The sequence below is a fragment of the Misgurnus anguillicaudatus genome, chromosome 2, assembly GCF_027580225.2.
Source record: "Misgurnus anguillicaudatus chromosome 2, ASM2758022v2, whole genome shotgun sequence".
In the NCBI taxonomy this organism is placed as follows: Eukaryota; Metazoa; Chordata; class Actinopteri; order Cypriniformes; family Cobitidae; genus Misgurnus; species Misgurnus anguillicaudatus.
The window spans coordinates 27,838,566-27,859,560 of record NC_073338.2 but is presented as its reverse complement, the minus strand read 5'-3'; the positions used below and the strand labels follow the sequence as shown (position 1 = coordinate 27,859,560).

Below are 20,995 nucleotides of genomic sequence, written 5' to 3'. Positions count from 1 at the left end.
CTACACTGTAAAAAAAGTCAGTAAAATAAATTACCAGTACTATTTCCTTTATGTTTACAGACATTTCCTTTAATTCCTGTAAAATACTGTAGATTTACAGTACATTCTCCGTAGTCTTTACAGACACTTTAATCCGCCTATGAAACGCAACTATGGTGACATTCAACAACAAAGCTTCATGCTGCAATGCATGCTGGGTACCAGGATTGTAGAAAACTCATTCATAACTCCCATCATGCATTGTGATATGACAAAATTGTGCAACTTTCTTACCATTTACTGTCACCATCGTTGAGATTTGTATCCAAAGTGTTGATGTCTAAAGAAACTAAAAAAAAAGAAACTAACTAAAGCATTTCAGCAGTCTTGTTCTAAACAGTGTCATTTGCATAGAGCATCACTTTTTTGTGCTTTATATCTATATGGTTCTTTTATCATTTTATGTTCATAAAATATTTATAAAATTTTATGCATATAAAATTATATGCATGATATACAAGCAATCAATAGATCACATGATAGTTTTTCTTACTCCCTCTAGCAATAAACAAGTGGTCTTTATAAAGCACTGTTGCAATTGCTAAAAGAGGAGAGTTAGGTCAATGCAGGTCACAAGGACAAATGCCTAACTAAAGGAACACTAATCACAATAATGGTGACTTCAAATGAATCTTAAACAAACACAAACTGGAGATTTAATGGGATAAATTTGGTGGAAAATATCCATTTGACTTGTGATTACATCACGTCAGAAAGAAGATTTGTCTACTAAATCACGTGTGTGGATGCTGGAATAGTTGAGCACTTGTATCTTGTTTTGACAGCAGTTATAAACTTATCGTCCATGTTTAGAAGATAATTGTAATTTTATGTTTAAAAGTAATTTTAGTGCGATAAAATTAGGAACTTGATGACAAATGCCTGCATGATGACCACTATAGTGCAGACTGATATTATTCTAATTTTTAAACTCTATCAACAAGGATTTAGTAAAATATAAACTGATGGTTCAGTATATTGGTAACAAATATATTCTCTAAAAGTTTTAATGTTACATCAATAACGCATAATGCCATATTACGCTGATATTGCTAGTATCTTGTTAATTTTACTGAAATAAACCATATTTTTATATGTTTTTTACTGTTAAATGTAAGGTCTTAGTCTGTAAAACTAATTAAAGTTTTTCACAGTGAATCCTACGGTTATCACATGTTTTGTGAAATACGGTTTTATACTGTATCATTTATACGGTATTTTACTGTTCAATTTACAGACATTTTTTACAGTGCAGCTGAAATCCATGTCTTGCATACGTCTGTTTTTTGGGACTCCAGCTGCAGTCCACTCTTTGTGAATCTCTCCAACATTTTTGAATGGGTTTTGTTTCACAATCCTCTCCAGGGTTTGATTATCCCTATTGCTTGTACAATTTTTTCTACCACATCTTTTCCTTCCCTTCGCCTCTCTATTAATGTGCTTGGACACAGAGCTCTGTGAACCGCCAGCCTCTTTTGCAAATACCTTTTGTGTCTTGCCCTCCCTGTGTAAGGTGTCAATGATTGTCTTTTAGACAACTGTCAAGTCAACAGTCTTCCCCATGATTGTGTAGCCTGCAGAACTAGACTGAGAGACCATTTAAATGCCTTTGCAGGTGTTTTGAGTTAATTACAGTAGCTGATTAGAGTGTGGCACCAGGTGTCTTCAAAATGACTTGAATGAAAAGCCAATTAGTGCTTATGTGCAATCTGATTGCCTATGAGATCGAAATACTGGGAACTATCAGCCTCTAGACCATGGCTGCGTTCAGCCCCGACAAAACGTTTATTAAACAGAAACAGTGATGCGTTGAACACCCTGTTGTGATGACACAAGAGTTGCAACTACGGTAGCTGAGAGGCCATTATTTGTGTACTTTTTTTAATGTTTCCGGCACCTAATGAAATCGTTATAAATATGTGTTTAATACTGTAAAATACACTTGATGTTACAGTCACTGCCCTTGCTATCCAGAATGAAAGAGAACATTCCAACTTAAACCCATTGTGCGAGCTGTCTCTTTAGTACCGTGTGGTTTATTTACATATTGCTGCTGATTTGACTGCGGTTCTGACACACCCACCAAACAACAGAAAAGGTATCTCAAACCCTGTTGCATATCGGTGCACACCGTTTTCAGGAAACATGTGAGCAATAAATAATAAACTAAACAATCTGAAGGGCTACTTTTTTGATGTACTCAACTCAAAACTTTTTGTTTTACTTGTTGATTTGATTTATTGTTTAAAATGTAAACATTTGACCTTTAAGATGCGTTTTGGTCGATTGGATCACAAGAGTATGAGAGACGCATGTCAGTGCACACCTTGTATGCTGGTGACCACCAGCTAAACCAGCACCAAACCAGCATGGACCAGCATGGGAATTATGCTGGTCTATGTTGTTTGTTTTTTCAGCAGGAAGAGCAGCTGCTTTCGTTTACTCAAAGACAGACCAAACTGGTGGCTGCTCATACACATTAAACCACATAAACATCTAAACTACAAAAGCAATCTGGTCAAATACCTTTTCGACTACCACTGAATGTGATCGAAAGTGGACAAGCTCAAAACGTTTCACACCCAGTTCACATCTATTTAGCGACGTCCACTAGTGATTTTATCAGTCAAAACATCTCTTAATACCAGATGTAAACAGAGCCAGTATTAAGAAATTGTATTTATTTTCCAGTGCTCACCAATAACAGTTTATCTTCTTAATGTTTTAGCAAAGAAGTTTTAGCTTAACTTATGGACCAAATGCATTTCTTTTCATAAGTTACTTTATTGTATCGGTCTGTGTATGCATATGTCTCAAGTCTAAACAGGGAATGTGGAAAGGATGAGTTAAAGCTGTCTGTTTTGGCTTTGACACTGTGATGGAGATCTAACTTCTTGTGTCATGTTTCATGTTTCACTTCAGGATTTTGAAACACACATCCTGTTCAAAATCACAGGACCCTACATCACCCCCTGGAGGATTGCCTGGATTACAGCAAGAACTTGATTAAAGTATCATCTACCAAGCAATAGAGGTAGATCACTGACTTACAGTTTGTTTAAACTTTGCACATTAGTTTACATATTGCAAAAATGACCCTTATGCCTGCCAGATAGGCCTATTAAGTTGAGATAAGAGAGTAGGCTATACAGTTGCTACTGTATAAATAGGACTCAACCCCTTTGGACTTTCAGGTTTTGTCCCTGCATGAAACTATAGTGGACTAAATTTGGCTTTGATACTAAAAAAGACAAGTCAAAATTACAATAGGAGTGGTTTAAAATGTCAATGAAGTGGTCCAGTCAATGTCCTGAATTTGTAAGGTAACAATAGCATGCCAGATACAAAACAAACATTGTAATTACTTTAAATGTAATGTAAGGTAATAATGTACTTTTTAGAAGCTTTTGTTTAACAGTCAGGATGAGGATATTTTAAATCTCTCTTACAAATCTGTCACTAGCTCAAAAAACATGAATTTCCTCCTCCTCAAAGGAGACATCAACATCTGAGACAAAACCACAGAAAGGAAGCCGGTTGTGCATCAGCGATATACTGCTAAAGTCTTTTTTTATACAGGAAATTCTTAAAGCTGCCTTTGTTTAATATTTGTTTTGAACACAAACCGCAAGATCGGAGAGCTAACTACACAGTTTTTGTTGTAAACCCAGAAAGGCATAGATGTGCAGATTTGATTCAGCATTTATTACATGAACTTTAAACATACAGTTCGCATAAGAGAGGTTCGCACAAGTTGCGACCTGTTTACTGTAAGAATGGTATGCCAGTCTTAAAAGCGTCTCAAAAGTGCACACACATTACATTATTAGCAAGGACAATTGAATAAAATGATTTAATGATATATTAAAATAGTTGGTGATCATTATTAAGTTCACCAAGTAAAGTGCCTGAATGTTAAATTCCTTCAAAATAAAATGTGAGTAGCCTACTCAAACATGATCTGAGGGCAGAAAAGAAAATTATTGGTTCGTCTAGACAACCAATGACATCATAGGGTAGAGCGGGATAATTGAGGATTTAAAAAACAAATTCAACCATCAATTAGACACGAGGCATTCATGAAAAGGTTTATATCTTGTTAATTTATTAGAAAGATTATCAGTGAGCAATAGATCAGGTTATATTATAATTTAACGTTTAAGCTACCCAAGTAAAAATGTATTGCGATAAATAAACAAACTTTAGTTACAGAATTGAACACTTTTATCAGTCTACTTCTACTTCTAATGTTGCTTGTACACTATCAGAAATAAAGGTACAAAAGTTTTCACCTTTCAAAAAGGTACACCTTTGTACCCAAAAAGTGCATAAAAAGGTACATATTGGCAGTTCAAAGATACATATTTGTACCTAAATAGTACATATTATGATTTTTTAAAGAGTACTGCCCCAGTGACAGCTTTGCACCTTTATTTTTGACAGAGTAGGTCATAGTGGTTTTTCAATGTCACCCGCTATCTACATCTGACACCTCAGAGCAGAGGTGTTAAAGTGTTACTTTTATAAAAATACATTTTTGTTTTATTTTATCACATTCTAATGCATATCATATTTGAATCCACTACATTTTATATTGAATTTCATTTAAAGTCCCTGTGAAACGGAAGTCACAATTGACTTTACTTCAGACATTCCCTGTACAATTTCTGATTTCTGTCTTTTGGGGGTGTTCAAAGGTATTACATGCATTCTGACTTATTATTAACACAGTTAAAGTCAAAAAAGTAGTTGGACGTGTTACAGAGAATTTCTGTGCTGAATGCACATCGCCAGGGTTCGTACAAGTTTCTGAAAGTTTTTTCGATTACGGGTCCAGCTGACGTTTCAGGGGTACCCTATATCACTTCTTTTTATAGGCACTTTCCCTGGAAAACCACGCCCACACGTCAATTAGCGGGAGACCGAGGATGCAAAGTTACAGGCATTTCTTCATGCGAAAGCTTTGTTTTATATCAAACTCAACAATGGCATGAATGAAGAAGTGTGTTTTTGAATGTAAGGAGGCAAAAGCCAGCATTATGGAAACAATGGAAATAGTCTGTTTATCTGGGGTAGCAGCGGAGTTTTGTGTGTGTGTTTGTTTAACGCTGGATTTCATTAAGAAACTCCCAACCGGGTCATGAGTTGCATGCGGTAAGTAAGACTTCTGTGTTGTGTTGGAAATAGGCGCGTGCATATTATATAAATGACACAAACATGTAGTGAATCATAAATTATCCAGTCAGTGTTGTATAAAGTGTTGACTCGGACCCACTCCTCCCGCGGTAGTAACTCCTCCTTCCAATTTTTTTCCTACATTATCGGAAAGACTCTGTAAAGCTAATCTTTCTTTTATAAATCTGATAAAACTAAAGACTCTTTGGAGATATGAAGGATGTAATACTACTCTATAGGTACTTCAGATTAACATCAGATATGCAGAAACAGCGTGTGTTATGGACGCTTTAAATGTGAACAGCATATTTGCAAAGACCTTACTGTTAACAGACGTGCAGTTTGTGGATGACAGAAATGCAGGAAACCGCAGAAGGTTTGTTGGAGCTCTGAGGTCGCAGATGTCAGATGTTTCATAGACTTATGACCTATATAAGCAACATTAGTGTGCAGACTGATAAAACAATCGCTAGACGCACAAGATGAAATAAAACCACTGAAAAGCTGAAGTGTCATCTGTTACTAAAGTTTGTTTATTTATCTCAGTAACTTGCTAAACTCTAATGAACTATATTGTTTATGAGTTCGCATTAACATGTAATCAATACACTGAAAAAAATGATTCATTGAATTTAATCAATTTTTTTAAGGTAAGTGGTTGCAATCAATTTATTTAAGCTACATTTAAACAAAAAAGTTTAGTAACGTAAAATAAAATATAAAACTTTTGTTTAAATGTAGCTTAAATAAATTGATTGCAACCACTTACCTTAAAAAAATTGATTAAATTCAATGAATCATTTTTTTCAGTGTAGGGATTGAGATAAAGCATATTTGGCGTGCTGTCCGAGGGGAGGACTCCAGGCTCAGAATTTTATCACGTATCCAGAGTACTCCCCCCTCTTTACCTGGGATAGATGAATTAGCTGAGAGGGAGGCAATGGGGTGGAGGAGCGATGCTGCAAATAATCTGTCACAAGACAGAGAGAGGGATGGCTAAATATAAACACCTCTTTGCGCTGATTGGTTGGATCACATGACCATGATCCTCCGAACTTACCGGTAGTTAAATAAACTTCATATTGAAACAGAATCATGTGTGATACTGTGTGTGGATGCTTTTAAACTTTTATTTGAAATACAATGGGGTTGCACAGTGGCTTAGTGCATCTCACAGCAAGAAGGTCCCCGGTTTGAGCCCCGGCTGGGTCAGGAAGCCTTTCACCAACATGTGTAGAGATAAAAGTGGTTCTCGCCATTAATTTAGCCATAGATGCTGGAATGGCATTAAATATGCATAAAAAAACAATGGCTGCGTCCAAATGCTCTAAAATGGTGCCTTTGGAGGCAGTATTTCAAGGCATGTAGGCATCAACGTATGTCCGAATCCAATGCAAGAAGGTCCTGGTTCAAGCCCCAGCTGGGTCAGGAAAGCTTTCACCAATGTGTGTAGAGATAAAACTGGTTCTCTCCATGAATTTAGCCATAGATGCTGGAATGGCATTAAGAATCCATAAATAAAACAAATACAATGGCTGCATTTGAAAGCTCTAAAATTGTGCTTTTGGAGGCAGTATTCCAAGGCATGTAGGCATCAAGGCATGTCCGAATCCAATGTTTGCCTTACTTCCTGCCTCCTGAGATACATTCATTGTCCTATCCCACAATTCTATGCGTAGGCGTGCACGGGAAGTGTGATTGGTCGTGATTGGTTCGCAAAAAATAAAATGATTGCCCTGATGTTCTTCTACAGATGAAGTTATTCTAGTCATCTAATCCAATATAGAGCTCTGAAATCTATTTTTTGACATGTAGAGGCCAACTGTGTACATGGGTGTTTTCTCGAGTTGCTGTGAAAAACAAGAAGTGAGAAGAACAAGATTTACATTTACATTTAGCAGACACTTTTATCCAAAGCGACTTACAAAGATAAGAAAACAATCAAGCGATTTGTCATAGGGAGGCAATAATACAAGGAATGTGTATACCAAGTAACAAGTTTTCACAATTCCAAAACAATGCCTGTTGAGAGAGAAAAGAGAGCTAATTTTATTTTTTTAGATAGGAGAGGTTTGTCTATAGTCAGTATCAATTTGCCAAAAAGATTATTTTTAGCTATTTTTTGAATGTAGTGAGAGATATGGCTAGTTTGACTAACCGATATGAAGATCATTCCACCAGCAGTAGTAAAGGAAACTGAGCGGAAACAAGATTTAGTGCCCTTTTGTAAAAGTAAGACAAGACGTTGCTCCTTTGCTGAACGTAAGGTTCTGGATGGGGTGTAGGAATGCAGGAAAGTGTGAAAATATGCTGATGCAGTGCCAGTAAAAGTTCTGTAAATGAGCAGTTAGTGACTTATACCTGACACACGCTTCAATAGGTAGCCAGTGGAGAGAGATGAAGAGTGGCGTTACATGAGCCCTTTTGGGCTCTTGGAAGATGAGTCGGGCCGCTGCGTTCTGAACCAATTGGAGTGGTTTCATGCTCTATGCAGGAAGGCAAGCAAGGAGAGCATTTCAGTAGTCCAACCTAGAGATTACCAGGGCCTGGATCAGAAGTTGTGAAGCATGCTCACTAATGAAGGGGCGTATCTTATTGATATTGTATAATGCAAATCAACATGATCACACTGTCTTTGCAATGTAATCAGTGAAGGACAGTTGGTCATCAAAGATTACGCCAAGGTTTCTGGCAGTTTTGGCTAAGCAGGCTGTAATGCATTCTGCTATGGTTGTATCTTCTGGGTGAAATGAGAAGAAACTCTGGGTGTCATTAGCATAGCAGTGGTAGGAGAAGACATGTGCCTGTATGATCGGTCCTAAGAATGATGTGTAGATGGAGAAAAGGAGTGGACCAAGCACAGATCCCTGGGGGACCCCAGTGGCCATCTGGTGGGCTGTGGACAACGTGCCCTTCATGAAACTCCGAAGGATCTATTGGCTGGTTGACTGTGTCAATGGCTGCCGACAGGTCTATCAGAATCAGAACCGAGAATCTGGATTCTGCTTTCTATATCTGTAATGCTTTGTGACCGACAGCAGTGCTGTTTCGATGGAGTTGTTGCATTTAAAGCCTGACTGCTTGTCATCAACTAGGCTGTTCAGTTATAGAAAGGAAGATACCTAATTGAAAACTGCTCTTTCAAGTGTTTTGGCAATGAATTGAAGGAGTGAAACCGGTCTATAATTGTCTATGAGAGAGGGGTTGAGTGTGGCTTTTTTAAGCAGTGACATGACCAGGGCCTGTTTAAACGTGGATGGAAAGTACTGGTGAGCATAGAGGTATTGTTGATGTATGTGAGTGTCAGTGCGTGTTCATAATGGAACCATGCATTTCCTGTTTATAGTCAGCAGAACCTTTTTCTACTACAATAAATTATTTGTACAGAAATGAATGTTGAATGATCTTCATAGAGCCATACTGTAGCCTGATGATCAGTAACGCCGCTTATACGCAGTCTGGGTAGAGCACCAACTCCCCTGGGGGGCACCATCTCCGATGATCAGAAAATAAAAACATTTCATTCTGTATAATTATGAATCACAACAACATACAAACAAACAAACTATATGACGTTGTATACAGCATCTTGCGGTGAGAAAGTAGATGATGCAAAAAACCTGCTTAACTGAATGCTTGAGTGTTAAATCAATCAAACACCTGTATTATTAAGAACATAACCATACATACAAACTTTTGCTTTTGTTAATAGACATCTTCTGTTTTCTTAAAGCTGACTTTTAATTTACTTACAAGAAAGACATTAAGTAATTCTCCAAAATTGTTTGGATTTATACTGACATGTAAAATCAGCTTAGTCACATTAGATTAAGCTAAAGTCCATTAGTTACACAGGTACAGATACTGAAATATAAGCTATAATATATAACTGCAAATTTGTATAACTATAGCTTGTGTTGCTGTCAAAATACAATTATAAATTATATCAATAGCATTTTAATAGAGTTCTTTTCTCACACATAGTTGTGTGTGATGTTGTTGTTTTTTTTAACTAAAGGAGGAACCCATTTGACCAGCAGCGGCCCTGCTGATGATTCAGGAAGAACAAAGACTTTCACAGAGGAAGCATGAAGTTGATAAAAAAGACTTCATAATTGCAGCTGACTGTCGATGGTTAACGTCTAAATAACATACATGCTCACAGAATCTGTATGTTTAGACAAAAATATTTTTGTAATATAATCCAAAAAATGTTTTATTACAGTTGCGTACCATCATAAGTAGATTGAACAGGTAACCATTTTTTTTTATTTCAGTTCCACTTATAAGATATGGAAGAAATGTGGATATCTGGTAAGAAATTCATTCATTTTTTCTTTGTGTAGTTTCATAATGTAGAGTTGTAATTTTATGTTCATGCAAAAAATTATTATCTTACATACACTACAATTCAAAAGTTTTAAAACACTTGACTAAAATGTTACTCATGATCTTGAAAAATGTTTTTAATCATAAAGCAGCAAAGATGACTATAATGATGACTATAATGGATGGTTTTAACAGCAACAATAAACAAATGGCTTTTGTGGACTAAACGCAACATCTGGTAGACTTCCACGTTTAGATTTATTTTAGTTACAATTAGAGTTACAATTTTGTTCGTTTTGATTAATTTACTATTGTTCTAAAATGTGAAAAGTGAAGTGAAAGTGACATGGAAGGCATACTCGAAATGTGACCTCTGCATTGAACCCATGCACTGCATGTTACGAACACACACACGAACCGGCAATTCACGGGTTAAAAACCCAACACTCTAACCACTAGGGTAGGGTGTGGTGTTTAAAACGTTTGAACAGTACACAGTAAAAAATTTTTAGAAATTACAGTATTACTGGCAACTAGCTGCCAGTAACTCACTGTAGATTTTACATGTATGTTATTTACAGGCAACAGTTTGTTCAAAGTTAAATGAACAGGAAACATTTTCAGTCTTTATCTTCTACAGTAAGTTACTGGCAACCAGCTGCATAATTACAGCTAATTTTTTACAGTGTAGTGTATGATAAGGGGGAATATGTAATAACATTTTGCTTTGACAATCCTAAAGGACATTAAACAGTATCATCTTGTGAAGATTTTTATCAAGCACTTTAATGATGTTTTATGCGTCTTTTTATTTTTTTTTGTGGTTCTTGAAGACTCTGCCCTTGAAAGGATTCGCTACATTTTGTTCTCCATATGGGTCATCGATATCATCCTGATATTTATCGTACATCACTTGGAATCCTGTTTAATAAGGGCAATGGAAAATTTCTACAAAGATCATCAAGACAATGTTTGCATTGAAAGTGACTGAGGAATTTCAATTTTGTTTAGTATAGGCCGATTTCACTGCATATATGAAGAGAAATACACAGCTTAAGAGAAATACACAAATGAAAGCACTAATTAAAAAACATCCACCCTTGTTTACTATAATATTTTCCATCACATATGCTTGTACAATTTTCCGCCAACAAGAAAACATCTAATTACAGATATCGAAGGTCTTAACATTTCCTTTTTAGTTGTCACAATAAATTTGAAGAAGTGGTTCATATGTGTAACACTTAAATATCACATCCAAGAAAGTGTTAACCCATTATTATCATCATACAATTTAGTATGTTATACCACGGGTCTGTTGAATGCTGTATTCTGATTGGCTAAGAAATGTTCTGTGGGTATGCATTAATTTCTGATAACCGCACACCTAACTTGTCAAATGTCTTCAAAATAGGCACCAGAGCAATGTTTGTGGTAACTGTGGTATAAGAGGAATAATTGGCTCCGATCCTTTGAATTATTTGAAAATAATGCACACCCACATTGCACCTTGGGTGTGCATTATTTTCTTATATTCAATGGCCCGTCGTCAATTATTCCTTACTTATAAAAACAAAACAACATACTTATCCAGCTGAGTCTCTATAAATAATAATGATTTTGGCACTTGGCTTGTACACTGCTTTTTGTTTGTGAGAGTTTATGAGTCAGGATGATGCACACAATTGTAAAATCAAAATATTTAATACAGCATTTGTCTCACTAAACTGTTAAATGATTACCTAGGGCAGTGTTTCTCAAACATTTTCTGCCCTTCCCCATTTTGGAGGTAGGAAGGGGGTTCCGAGCCCCACCTGTCCCCATTAATCGCCCCAACAAAATGGTAATCAACTTGGCTTTAAATGTATTTAATCACATAATATTTAAAAACACAACAGCATAGAGAAAAAAAGTTGAAATGTATTATCACTTTGCATGAAATAAGACTTTGTTAAAAATAATAATAATGCAACTGCGTTTGCATTTAGTCTCTGACAAAAAGTCATCATACTTTCTTTTTAGCTGGCTTTTTGGTTGATTAGGTCCACTGTCTGTCTTTGTTTTCTCTGCTGGTGCCGAATCTCCAGTTTTCTTTTCATTCCATATTACAAACTTATCCACTGTTAACTTTTATACCGCTACCACCTATACCTCCTCTCCCGTTTGTCACAGCCCACTTGTAATGTCCCTATTCTCCACCCATGGGGCCTGCACCACACTTTGAGAAATGCTGACCTAGGGTAACCATCCATACGTGCCATTCTCCCCAGACACGTCCCGGCCAGGACCTCGGGCGTGCCATATGTGGTTGACAAATGCGACTTCCGGAGGACACACCCGAAATCCTGGCCAGGACGCGTCCGGGGAAAACGGCACGCATGGTCACCCTAGATTATCGTAATTAATGTATGTAAGCTTAACAAAAGGAAACATGCTATAATAAAATTTGTAAAAATGACTTTATCTTTTAGTTTTTTCTTGAGTCATTTATCATGTAGAGAACAAACACAGTGTCAAGCATGTACTAGCTAATGTCAGCACACATTCCGAAGTGCAAAAACATGCATGAGAAGATGCTTCAGTTCATATCCACAACGAATTGAAAAGCCCAGAGATTTCAGCAGCTTATTATTCAAACCAAGGTGAATTCCCAAGCACTTACACTACTCATGAGTCATTCGGCTTAGTGGTTCTCATGCATTACGGGCACATCATCTCAGAATCAACTCTTTATTTGCTTTCTGTTTTAAGGAATAATTAACAAAAAACGCTTTTTGTATGACTTTTAATAAAAAAAAGAAAATTCCATTCTGTATTCAAATGCTGTAGTACGGTAAATAACAAAAACAAATGTTTAATACAAAATCTTATACATTTGGTCTAATAAGTAGACCCTTACGACACACTGAAGGTCATTGCATTACATACAAAACATTAGAACAAATGATGTTGGAGCTTTTCTTTAGGACTAACATCACTAGAGAAATGCCAGGTATAGTTCTTTACATTAACTATGGACCTAATCCCCAAAGTTTGACAATATGAATGTGTGAAATGCTTTTGGCCTTCATTTCATTTTTTTCTGAAACCTAACATGTTTTAAATTGTGTTGCTTAGAATACAGTATTTACAATAAACACCACTGGTTTTAAGAAGTGTTAACTTACCATATAAAAATACTGTAAGGTATGAAACTGATCTGTTACTTCATGTGTTCATTGGTATTAAGGATTAGTTAGTGTATATACATAATACAATTGAGAATATAGCACAAAAGGCACAATAGGCTTCATGCCCAGCTGCACCACCTCCCAAACCCCAGCCAGCTCCCCGCCCCCCGTCCGCCACCACCGGACAAACCGACCAATCCAGATGTGCCTGACCTCAGTAGTCACAACAACAATAATCAGACACACCTGGATCAATCAGTCCGTCCAACAATGGCAGACAGGAAACAAGGAGCCGGCCGAAGTTCAGGAAGCAGTGCAGCTGGGCATAAAGCCCACTACAGACTTGGAACGATTTAAGCTCAGTACAAAAACGCTGCTTTCATGCAACCATTTTATGTGCATTTACAAGCACACTCGTTATCATTCACACTTATCAGTGCTGCTGTTTGGTAACATCGGGACCTCAGGGTTCAGTTCGCAATAGAGAGGATGAGTCCTGTGTCTCCAAACCACCAAACCTACACGCACCGCTAGCACAACAAAAGTCACCGCGAGCAGCACCGCTATGGAAAACAAAAGGCTCTGTGATTACCTGCATTTTCTATGACATTTAACAAAAAAAGAGATGAATGTGACTCATTGACTTACCTAAAAAGACTGCATTCCGGCCAGGATCTGCTGCATTGTAATGCTTGCTTAAGTTTCCAATTAATGCGTAAATTATGACAGGATAAATGGTAAGGATGTAGCGCACATGCCTTTCAATCACAAAATTTTCCAGAGTAAACCTGCAGAAGAACATAATGAAATGGTTTGACAGAATGTAAATATGGCAAATGCATATTTTATCAGTATGTGTAAAACAATTACACTACAGAATAAATGTACAATATAACAGAACAGCAAATAAATGATATGTACCATACTATTACTTCCAGCAGAAGTATGCATAAAGAAATGGTAGCAGCATTTGTTGCAGAATCAGATGCAATTTTTAACACAATTGTGAAGTTGAGCAGAGTGGCGATGGTTGTCCATGTTGCATAAGTGGCAATGCCATTTTGAACCTAGGGTACACATATGTATCAGAGAAATTAGTACTACTCATACTAATGAGTCCAACAGAGGTGTTGGTCTATGCGTACCAGCAGTATGATGCAGATAAGATCTTTTGGGTGGTTCTGTCTGAGCCATGGTCCATTAGCACGTAGACCAATACAAGAGAATATGATGAGCAAGTAGTTGGTGAAAGCGATCAGAGCTAGAACTATCAGTGCAGGGATTATCCATCTGACTCGAGAAATAAATACACAAATATTAGTATTTTAATAATATGTAGTATCCTGTTATATTTGTCCTTTGATGTGTTGCAACAAACTCACTCTCTGTCCCACAAGACAAGCCACGTGCTGTTTAAAATCATGTTGATGATCCATGAGAGAAAGAATGCAGAGGGCAGGATTGATGGGCTTGAATACAACCTGAGTGAAGATTTGGGACTCAGTTTCAGTTTGTGAAAAGAAGAACATGTGAAGAAATGTTTGTGATATACTGTTTGTTTTTGTTTTTTTACATAAAATCATCCTACACACTGTAAAGAAGTTGGGCTCTCAAGTCTCACGCATTTCAGCTGGTTCACACTCTCACACCTTGTATTTCTTATGTTGAGAGAAGTGAGAAAGAACTTTTACTGCTATATACAATTAATAGACGAGGTGCAGGCAAAGACAAGGAAGTTTCGAGTTTTCGAGCCAGAGCCGACAAACAGATGACATCAGAATATCGCGATAAATCTTGCGGAGGAGGCTGGTTTTAAATCGCTCTTATGGTGCTTTGATGTCATTCACCTGTCGTTTCTTGCAGCGCCGCTTGAAGTCGAACACATCTGTGCAAAGTCAAATGCCACCTTAGAAAGAAATGGGAATTTGTTGGTTTTGGTTTAATTGCGTAAGTGTATTTAGTTATCACTTGTAGTAAACTTTAACCCATCTTTGTATAAAAGATGTGTTCAAGTTTACTACAATTGGTAACTTAATACACTTTCAAAGAGCACATTCAGCTCAGAGCAACAAAATTCAGCTTGTCGTAGGCGAAAAGCAAAACTGCTTTGAAGGTCAGTTCATTACCCAATACAGCATACCGTACTTTCAATATACACTATTAGCGGATGAATAATGTTTTGACTTTTAATTTTAATAAGGATCTAACCCATAAGCATGTTGCTAAAAATGTTATTTTGTGTGTTTTGTGTAATACAATGTGTTTATGTGGTTTATGGTCCAAAAAACACATTATTTTCCACATACTGTACATTATTGTTGCTTCTCTATGCCCTTCCTTTTTTGGTACAAAGCACCATAGATATGTATAATAAGGCTAGATGTGTAACGGAGTCTCTAACTTCATCACCTGGCGGCCACCCCACCCCAGACAGCCCGCCCACTCGCAGCACCGCGCTTCAATGGTGCAGGCACCTCTAAATGACCATAACCTGCTCAACCCTCCACCAACTATCAAACGGTTTGGCTTCTTACAAACGTTATTAACGTGGTTATAATTCCGGATGCTTTAACATGATTCATGAAAATTATTCATCAAGTATGCAATGTCATGGGTACATCTCTGACGTTTATAACAAACCAAACCGTTTGAAAATCGGCAGAAAACTGAGCAAGCCACGGACATCCAAAAGCACATGCTCCACCAAATGCAACGCTACGAGCGAGCGAGCGCCCCGCGGCAAGATGGCCGCCAAATGCGGACGCTCCACCTAAAGGCAGGATAGGCAGGAATTGTCTAAAAAAACTTTTTACAAATTTGTTTAATATGTATTTATATATCAATACATAAGTAAAATGTAAGTACTCTGAAAAAGAGAGCATAAAAATCAAGTGTCTGTAGACCCCTCACGACCGCCCCAAACACAGCCAACTATCTCCATTCATTCACCCCTCCCTTCTGGGTTTCTTCTAAAGCCATGCCCCCAAAACACATGAACACGCTGGGAGCAGCATTTACCTCAGACGAGCGGAGAGGAAGGAGCGCGGTGCATGTAGTAACATCATGTCAGTCACAATCACATGTAAAAATACACCTAACTTTATCACTATGAATATAAACAAATAGGATTGCTTTTAGTACTCACTATTAAGCCAGTGTTTTGCATGGAAGAGGTTCCGTGATGAAAGCATTGTTGACTCTAATGAGGACTACACTCCGGAGACAATACCGCATCGTCGACTCAAGGAAAAGCCACGCGATATTTACTCTCGTTTGATTGCTTAGTTTATTCCTTTGTTTGCCTTCGCTGACTGGATATGCAGGTACTGTGAGTTCTGAATGCACTTTCTCTGCCATATTTTTGCTCTTCTTATAGTGCCTCGGGTTTGCGCATGTGTGGGCAGATCCCATAGCAATCATTTGTTTCGTCCCGAAATTATGGAAACAATCAACTGCGCTCAAAACAGTCGTGAAAGGTCCACACACACCAGAGTCCTACACTTTCCTTTTCAGAGTACTTACATTTCAATTATCCTATCCTGCCCTCAATTGGCCAGCAGCGCGGGCGAGACATCTAGCCTTTATTATACATATCCATGCAAACTAAGCACATCGTTCTGAAAGGTGCAGTGTCCTCTGAATGACCAGCTAACCAGAACGTTGTGATTGGCCTGCCTGAATACCTCTGTCATCAGCTGGAAATGTGATCCTCCCTACTATGTTTGGAAGATCAGCTCACAATGCAATACTGACAGGAGTTAATATCGTCTTTACTACCTTATCAATATGAGCTGAATCTGATCCAGAAAATGCACATGACCAGGCTGACTGATCATTTTAACAGATTGTTAAGGTAAAGAATACTAAAACATTAAAGAAATGTCTGTATTTGTGATTGAAGAAACGCCAAACCACAAGCACTACTCTTCACTGCTCAAAACTTGTGTTTAAATCATGGTTTAGTCGGTAGTAAATTTTTTAAATATGAAAACATAAGCCTCTTTCACACAGTAATTTCAGTAAATTACCATGAACTTACCAAAATTAATTTACTAGTAAATAGAAAAATGTGCTGTTCACACACGCAGTGATGTTCCGTCTTTTTACCAGTAAGATATCATTCACACATCAGTACCAAAATACTGGTAAATTGGCTGAGAAAGCGGAAGTTACCTGTGCCGTGTGGCGATTTGTAAACAATGCTGAGTTATGACTTGATATCCACGGTCCGTTTTTTGTTGTTTTCACATCTGTGGCAAACGGCGGAGAGTCGCGAAGTTGCTCGTGACCAAACAATATTGCATTAGGCGAAATCAAACGAAACACACACATTTGCACATTAGGTTTACAGAGGGTGTGGTGAGGACATCAGCAATTCGGCAAATGGATGGTAAGCAAATGGAAGGTTTTAGACAACTTTGGTGAAGAAATGTGCCCGACTTTTAAGCAGCGTCTGTCCATAAAAAGTGCGGGGATAAACGCGTCATCTGTATCAAAACATTATGATTGGCCCTGTAACACATGACCTGTTAATTGCAATTTACCAGTAAAATACCAGTAAAGACTGTATGTGTGAAAGGGACTATAGACCAGTGGTTTTCAAACATGGGCAGAGGCCCCCAGGGGGTCGAGAGATGGTGCCAGGGGGGCCCAGTTTTATGACATTTTATTAAATACATTAATTTATCATGAATTCTTTGTAATTAAATCTAAAAAATAAGGCTCCTAACCAAAATCACTTTTTTTGGTATAATTTAATGTTTTTTTTTTTTTATTAAAATGTTGAGTTTTAGAACAGTTTTTTGTCACAAATTTTCTTTGGGGTCCGAGAAGGAATGCACCGTACACAAGGGGGCCACACGCTGAACAAGTTTGGGAACCACTGCTATAGACTACTTACAGGCTCGGGCGAAATTATGACAATGACCGTCGTGTCCACATCAACAGGCCGAGGAAGTAAACTGTTGCCTACACAATCCTTGTGTTCGTTGTAGTCCAAGAAAAGAGATTTTAGTTGGAACAATAACTCACATATCCTTTTACTTTGGGATTTGTACCTTTTGCATATCGTTAACATGTACTAGACACTTACACTAGCCTGGGTGCCAGCCAATCTTAGCCCCGTCCACAAGATTTTGTAAACAGGAAGATGGGTCTGGGGTTTCTGCGTTGAGGAGCTACTATGCTAGGACAAATGCTGGTCGAACAAATCAAATTGTCAGGGCGGGCTTTATACGATGATGGACAGATAATCAACAGTAATGTAATGAACCACATCACCAAAGAGCGCGTGTGTTGAATGACTGCCGCTGTAGAGTTCAGATGTGTGGATTCTGACATTAAGTCTGTTCTAAAAGAAATCGACACAGCATTGATTTTAAAAGAGGAACAGAGAAACACGAGCAGGGCATTTGTTGATGTTTTTGCTGTCCTTCCTATTCGGCAAAAGTTGGTCGCAACTGAAATGGCTAACGTTATCACGGCGATGCAACTCAGCGTGCACGACGAGATGGATATAATTAGCGGTCGTTGCCAGCTTCTTTTCGGAAGCCCGGAATCGTGGTTGCTGAATAAGTGGAGGGACATGCTAGGCTCCAATATTTTCAAGCAAACGTAATGGGTATCGTCGTGGATGAAGTTCACCTAACGTACAAATGGCAAGAGATAGTCTTACTCTATGACTTAGTAAATACTTCATGTTGTGATATAAACCAAATGTTGTAAACATAATAGGTGTTGATGTACATTCGCTAACTCAGAATAATCACAATGTTAGTGTCATTGTAGAGAAATAACTAGCAGTTCGGTCAGGCTGCAAATACGTAATTATAACATACGTCACACACTCCGTTGCTCTGATTGGTCGTAGGTCTATCCAATTGAGTGCAGAGGCATTTTTCGGTTGAGACACGCCTCATAATTATAGCTCAATGGAGCGGTATCAGACTCAAATTCTGACTAGAATTGAGTATGGCAACGTCAGGCTACACTTACACACCAAAGTCAATGGAAAATCGTGAATCAGATAATAGGTGATCTTTATAAAGTACTAAAGAAGAATTTTTAGTATAGTAAGTACTAAATTATGAGAATACATTATGAGAGTGTACCTGGGTATGGGGCTATATTTTAATTAAATTTTAATATTTAATATAATATTTGTATTTTTTAAATATATAAAACGATTTATTTTATTTGGATGAGTTTATCTTTCTTTTATCAGACCTACCAATTGTTATTGCAATAGTCCAGACTGCCAATGATCCAGAATGCTGCAGCAAGAGTGGTCTTCAATGAGCCAAAGAGGTCACACGTCACTCCTCTCTTTGTCAGGTTACACTGGCTTCCTATAATAGCCTGCATCAAATTCAAAGCTCTGCTCCTGGCCTTTAAACCACCACTGGGTCAGCACGCCCTTATCTGCAATCGCTTATACAGATTTATGTACCTTCTAGATCCCTGCACTCTGCCACAGAGCGAAGGCTTGTGTTGCCATCCCAAAAGGGGAAAAAAATCACTATTGTGTACCTTCTCTGGATCTGTTCCTCATCTGTGGAATGATCTGCCGGTTGCGATAAGATCTGCTGTGCTGACTCTGTAGCAGTCTTTAAGAATTGGCTAAAAAGCCAATCTCTTCTGCCAACACCTCTCCTGCTAATATTGTTTCTTTTTCTATTTTTATCTTTACCTTCTCTGTCAAAAAATAATAATTACTAACTCTTGGCTATACTGTGTTGGACTGGATGATAGTTGTAGTGCACTTATGTATTGCTGTTATTGCTTCTATTGTTACCTCATTTGTAAGTCACTTTGGACAAAAGCATCTGCTAAATGACTAAATGTAAATGTATAATAGGCTATCTATTTGTTCTGGACAATTATAAACAATAGGTAAAATTAAGCTGCTAGCAAAAACTTGAGAGAATTGGGTGGGGCCGCTGTTGCAAATACCTCCAGATGTAATCTCACTCCAAACTTTTGGTAAAACTTGAGAGCCCTGACAGAACATTCTGTGAAAATATGACTGCATAAGGTCATGTCAAAGATTGAAATCAGTGTAAAATCAACAATTAATGCTCTTTAACAAATTGACATCTAACGGTGTTTTGTGCGTGGTTTGTAACGTTACCGTCTGCAGAGCCAGGTGAGGAAATATATGTTCATTAGAAAGAGCCATGAATAGATGATAGCCCATATAGAGAAGGTCCATCCTGCAGGAGTGATCTCTGTTTCATATCTTCCCGACACATTTCCCGTGCTGTGCCTGAATGGCCCTTGAAAACCGATGTGATATTAGTTTGTCTGGCATGCTGCAAGTTTTCTGAGAGTGTTTAATGCAATGAATTACTGTCTTAAAGCATTCCTACCTTTTCCCGATCCTGCGAGTGCGTTGATGAACAAAGTAACAATGTAAACAAACTGAGAAAGGACTATAAGAAAAACACGCACGATTTTGTGATCCCCTATGAGAGACATTATTTTTGTGTGGTATTTCGTTTTCGTGAAGCTATGATAAAGTTTAGGTTAATTTTTTTGCAAATCAAATCAAAGCAAAGTTCGCAAGTTAGCTAGCCGCTGTGTGTGCTAATACAAACAAGTCTGCGTCAACAACTGTGTCACTGTCACGTGTCCTTTTGATAGAATTGTTCTCAGGATACTCAAAAATATATGAGGAAAATAATTTGTAGTTGTTTGGGAAATCACGAAGTGCCTTCGCAGTCGTCCTCGTAAACAACAGTGCAAGGCTTAGAGAGACATCTGCTGGACAATAACGCGCATTTTTTTTGCACGAATATTGTGTGTGAAATCAAAGAAGAATTTTTAGGAAAACAGCTACGCATAATTTACTGTAAAAAGTGGGTTCTGTGCAAGAACCAGCTTTGTAACATCATGGGCACAGCAGTGTCAACGTTAACATCACCTCTATGTCATCCCTGCTAAAAAAAAAAAAAACAATAGACAGAAATTCTATTGGTTTTATTGGGAATTTTATTGGTTCTAATGGAATATGGCCCAAAACACACAGTGTATTGGTCTTTGTTGATCTCTAATGGTATGTATTGGTTCTATTAATTCTATGTATTATTGGTTATAATGGAATATGACCCAAAACACACTACAGTGTAGTGGTTTTAATGTTAAAAGCGAATGGTTCCTATTGGTATTTTAATGGAAACCATTAGAATTTTCTGTAATGGTTTTATTGTTTTTTTTCAGCAGGGATATAGTTTTAACCACAGTTCTACTTTTGAAACGTGACACTACAGATATGTTATTGATTT

General features: G+C 37.6%; 1 protein-coding gene and 1 long non-coding RNA gene across 3 annotated transcripts; one reads left to right on the top strand and one right to left on the bottom strand.

Annotated features, from left to right (window-relative positions):
- The first annotated feature begins 1,935 nt into the window (after positions 1-1,935).
- Positions 1,936-11,796, top strand: LOC129442312 (uncharacterized). The gene is made up of 5 exons (XR_008643833.2): positions 1,936-2,137; positions 2,962-3,073; positions 9,233-9,384; positions 9,492-9,528; positions 10,377-11,796. It is a non-coding gene; the product is annotated as an uncharacterized lncRNA (long non-coding RNA).
- A 517-nt stretch (positions 11,797-12,313) lies between these two features.
- On the bottom strand, positions 12,314-20,462 carry LOC129442310 (uncharacterized). 2 transcript variants are annotated; one of them, XM_055202290.2, is made up of 7 exons: positions 20,081-20,462; positions 19,843-19,987; positions 14,096-14,194; positions 13,859-14,003; positions 13,635-13,780; positions 13,362-13,501; positions 12,314-13,276 (listed from the first exon to the last, which is right to left on the bottom strand). In XM_055202290.2, exons 1-7 carry the CDS (start codon positions 20,187-20,189, stop codon positions 13,134-13,136), a joined length of 927 nt encoding a protein of 308 aa, XP_055058265.2. In that variant the 5' UTR covers positions 20,190-20,462; the 3' UTR covers positions 12,314-13,133. The 2 variants fall into 2 exon arrangements, with proteins under 2 accessions (XP_055058265.2, XP_055058266.2); XM_055202291.2 differs by lacking the exons at positions 19,843-19,987; positions 20,081-20,462 and adding an exon at positions 18,943-19,767.
- Between the last annotated feature and the right edge of the window lie 533 nt (positions 20,463-20,995).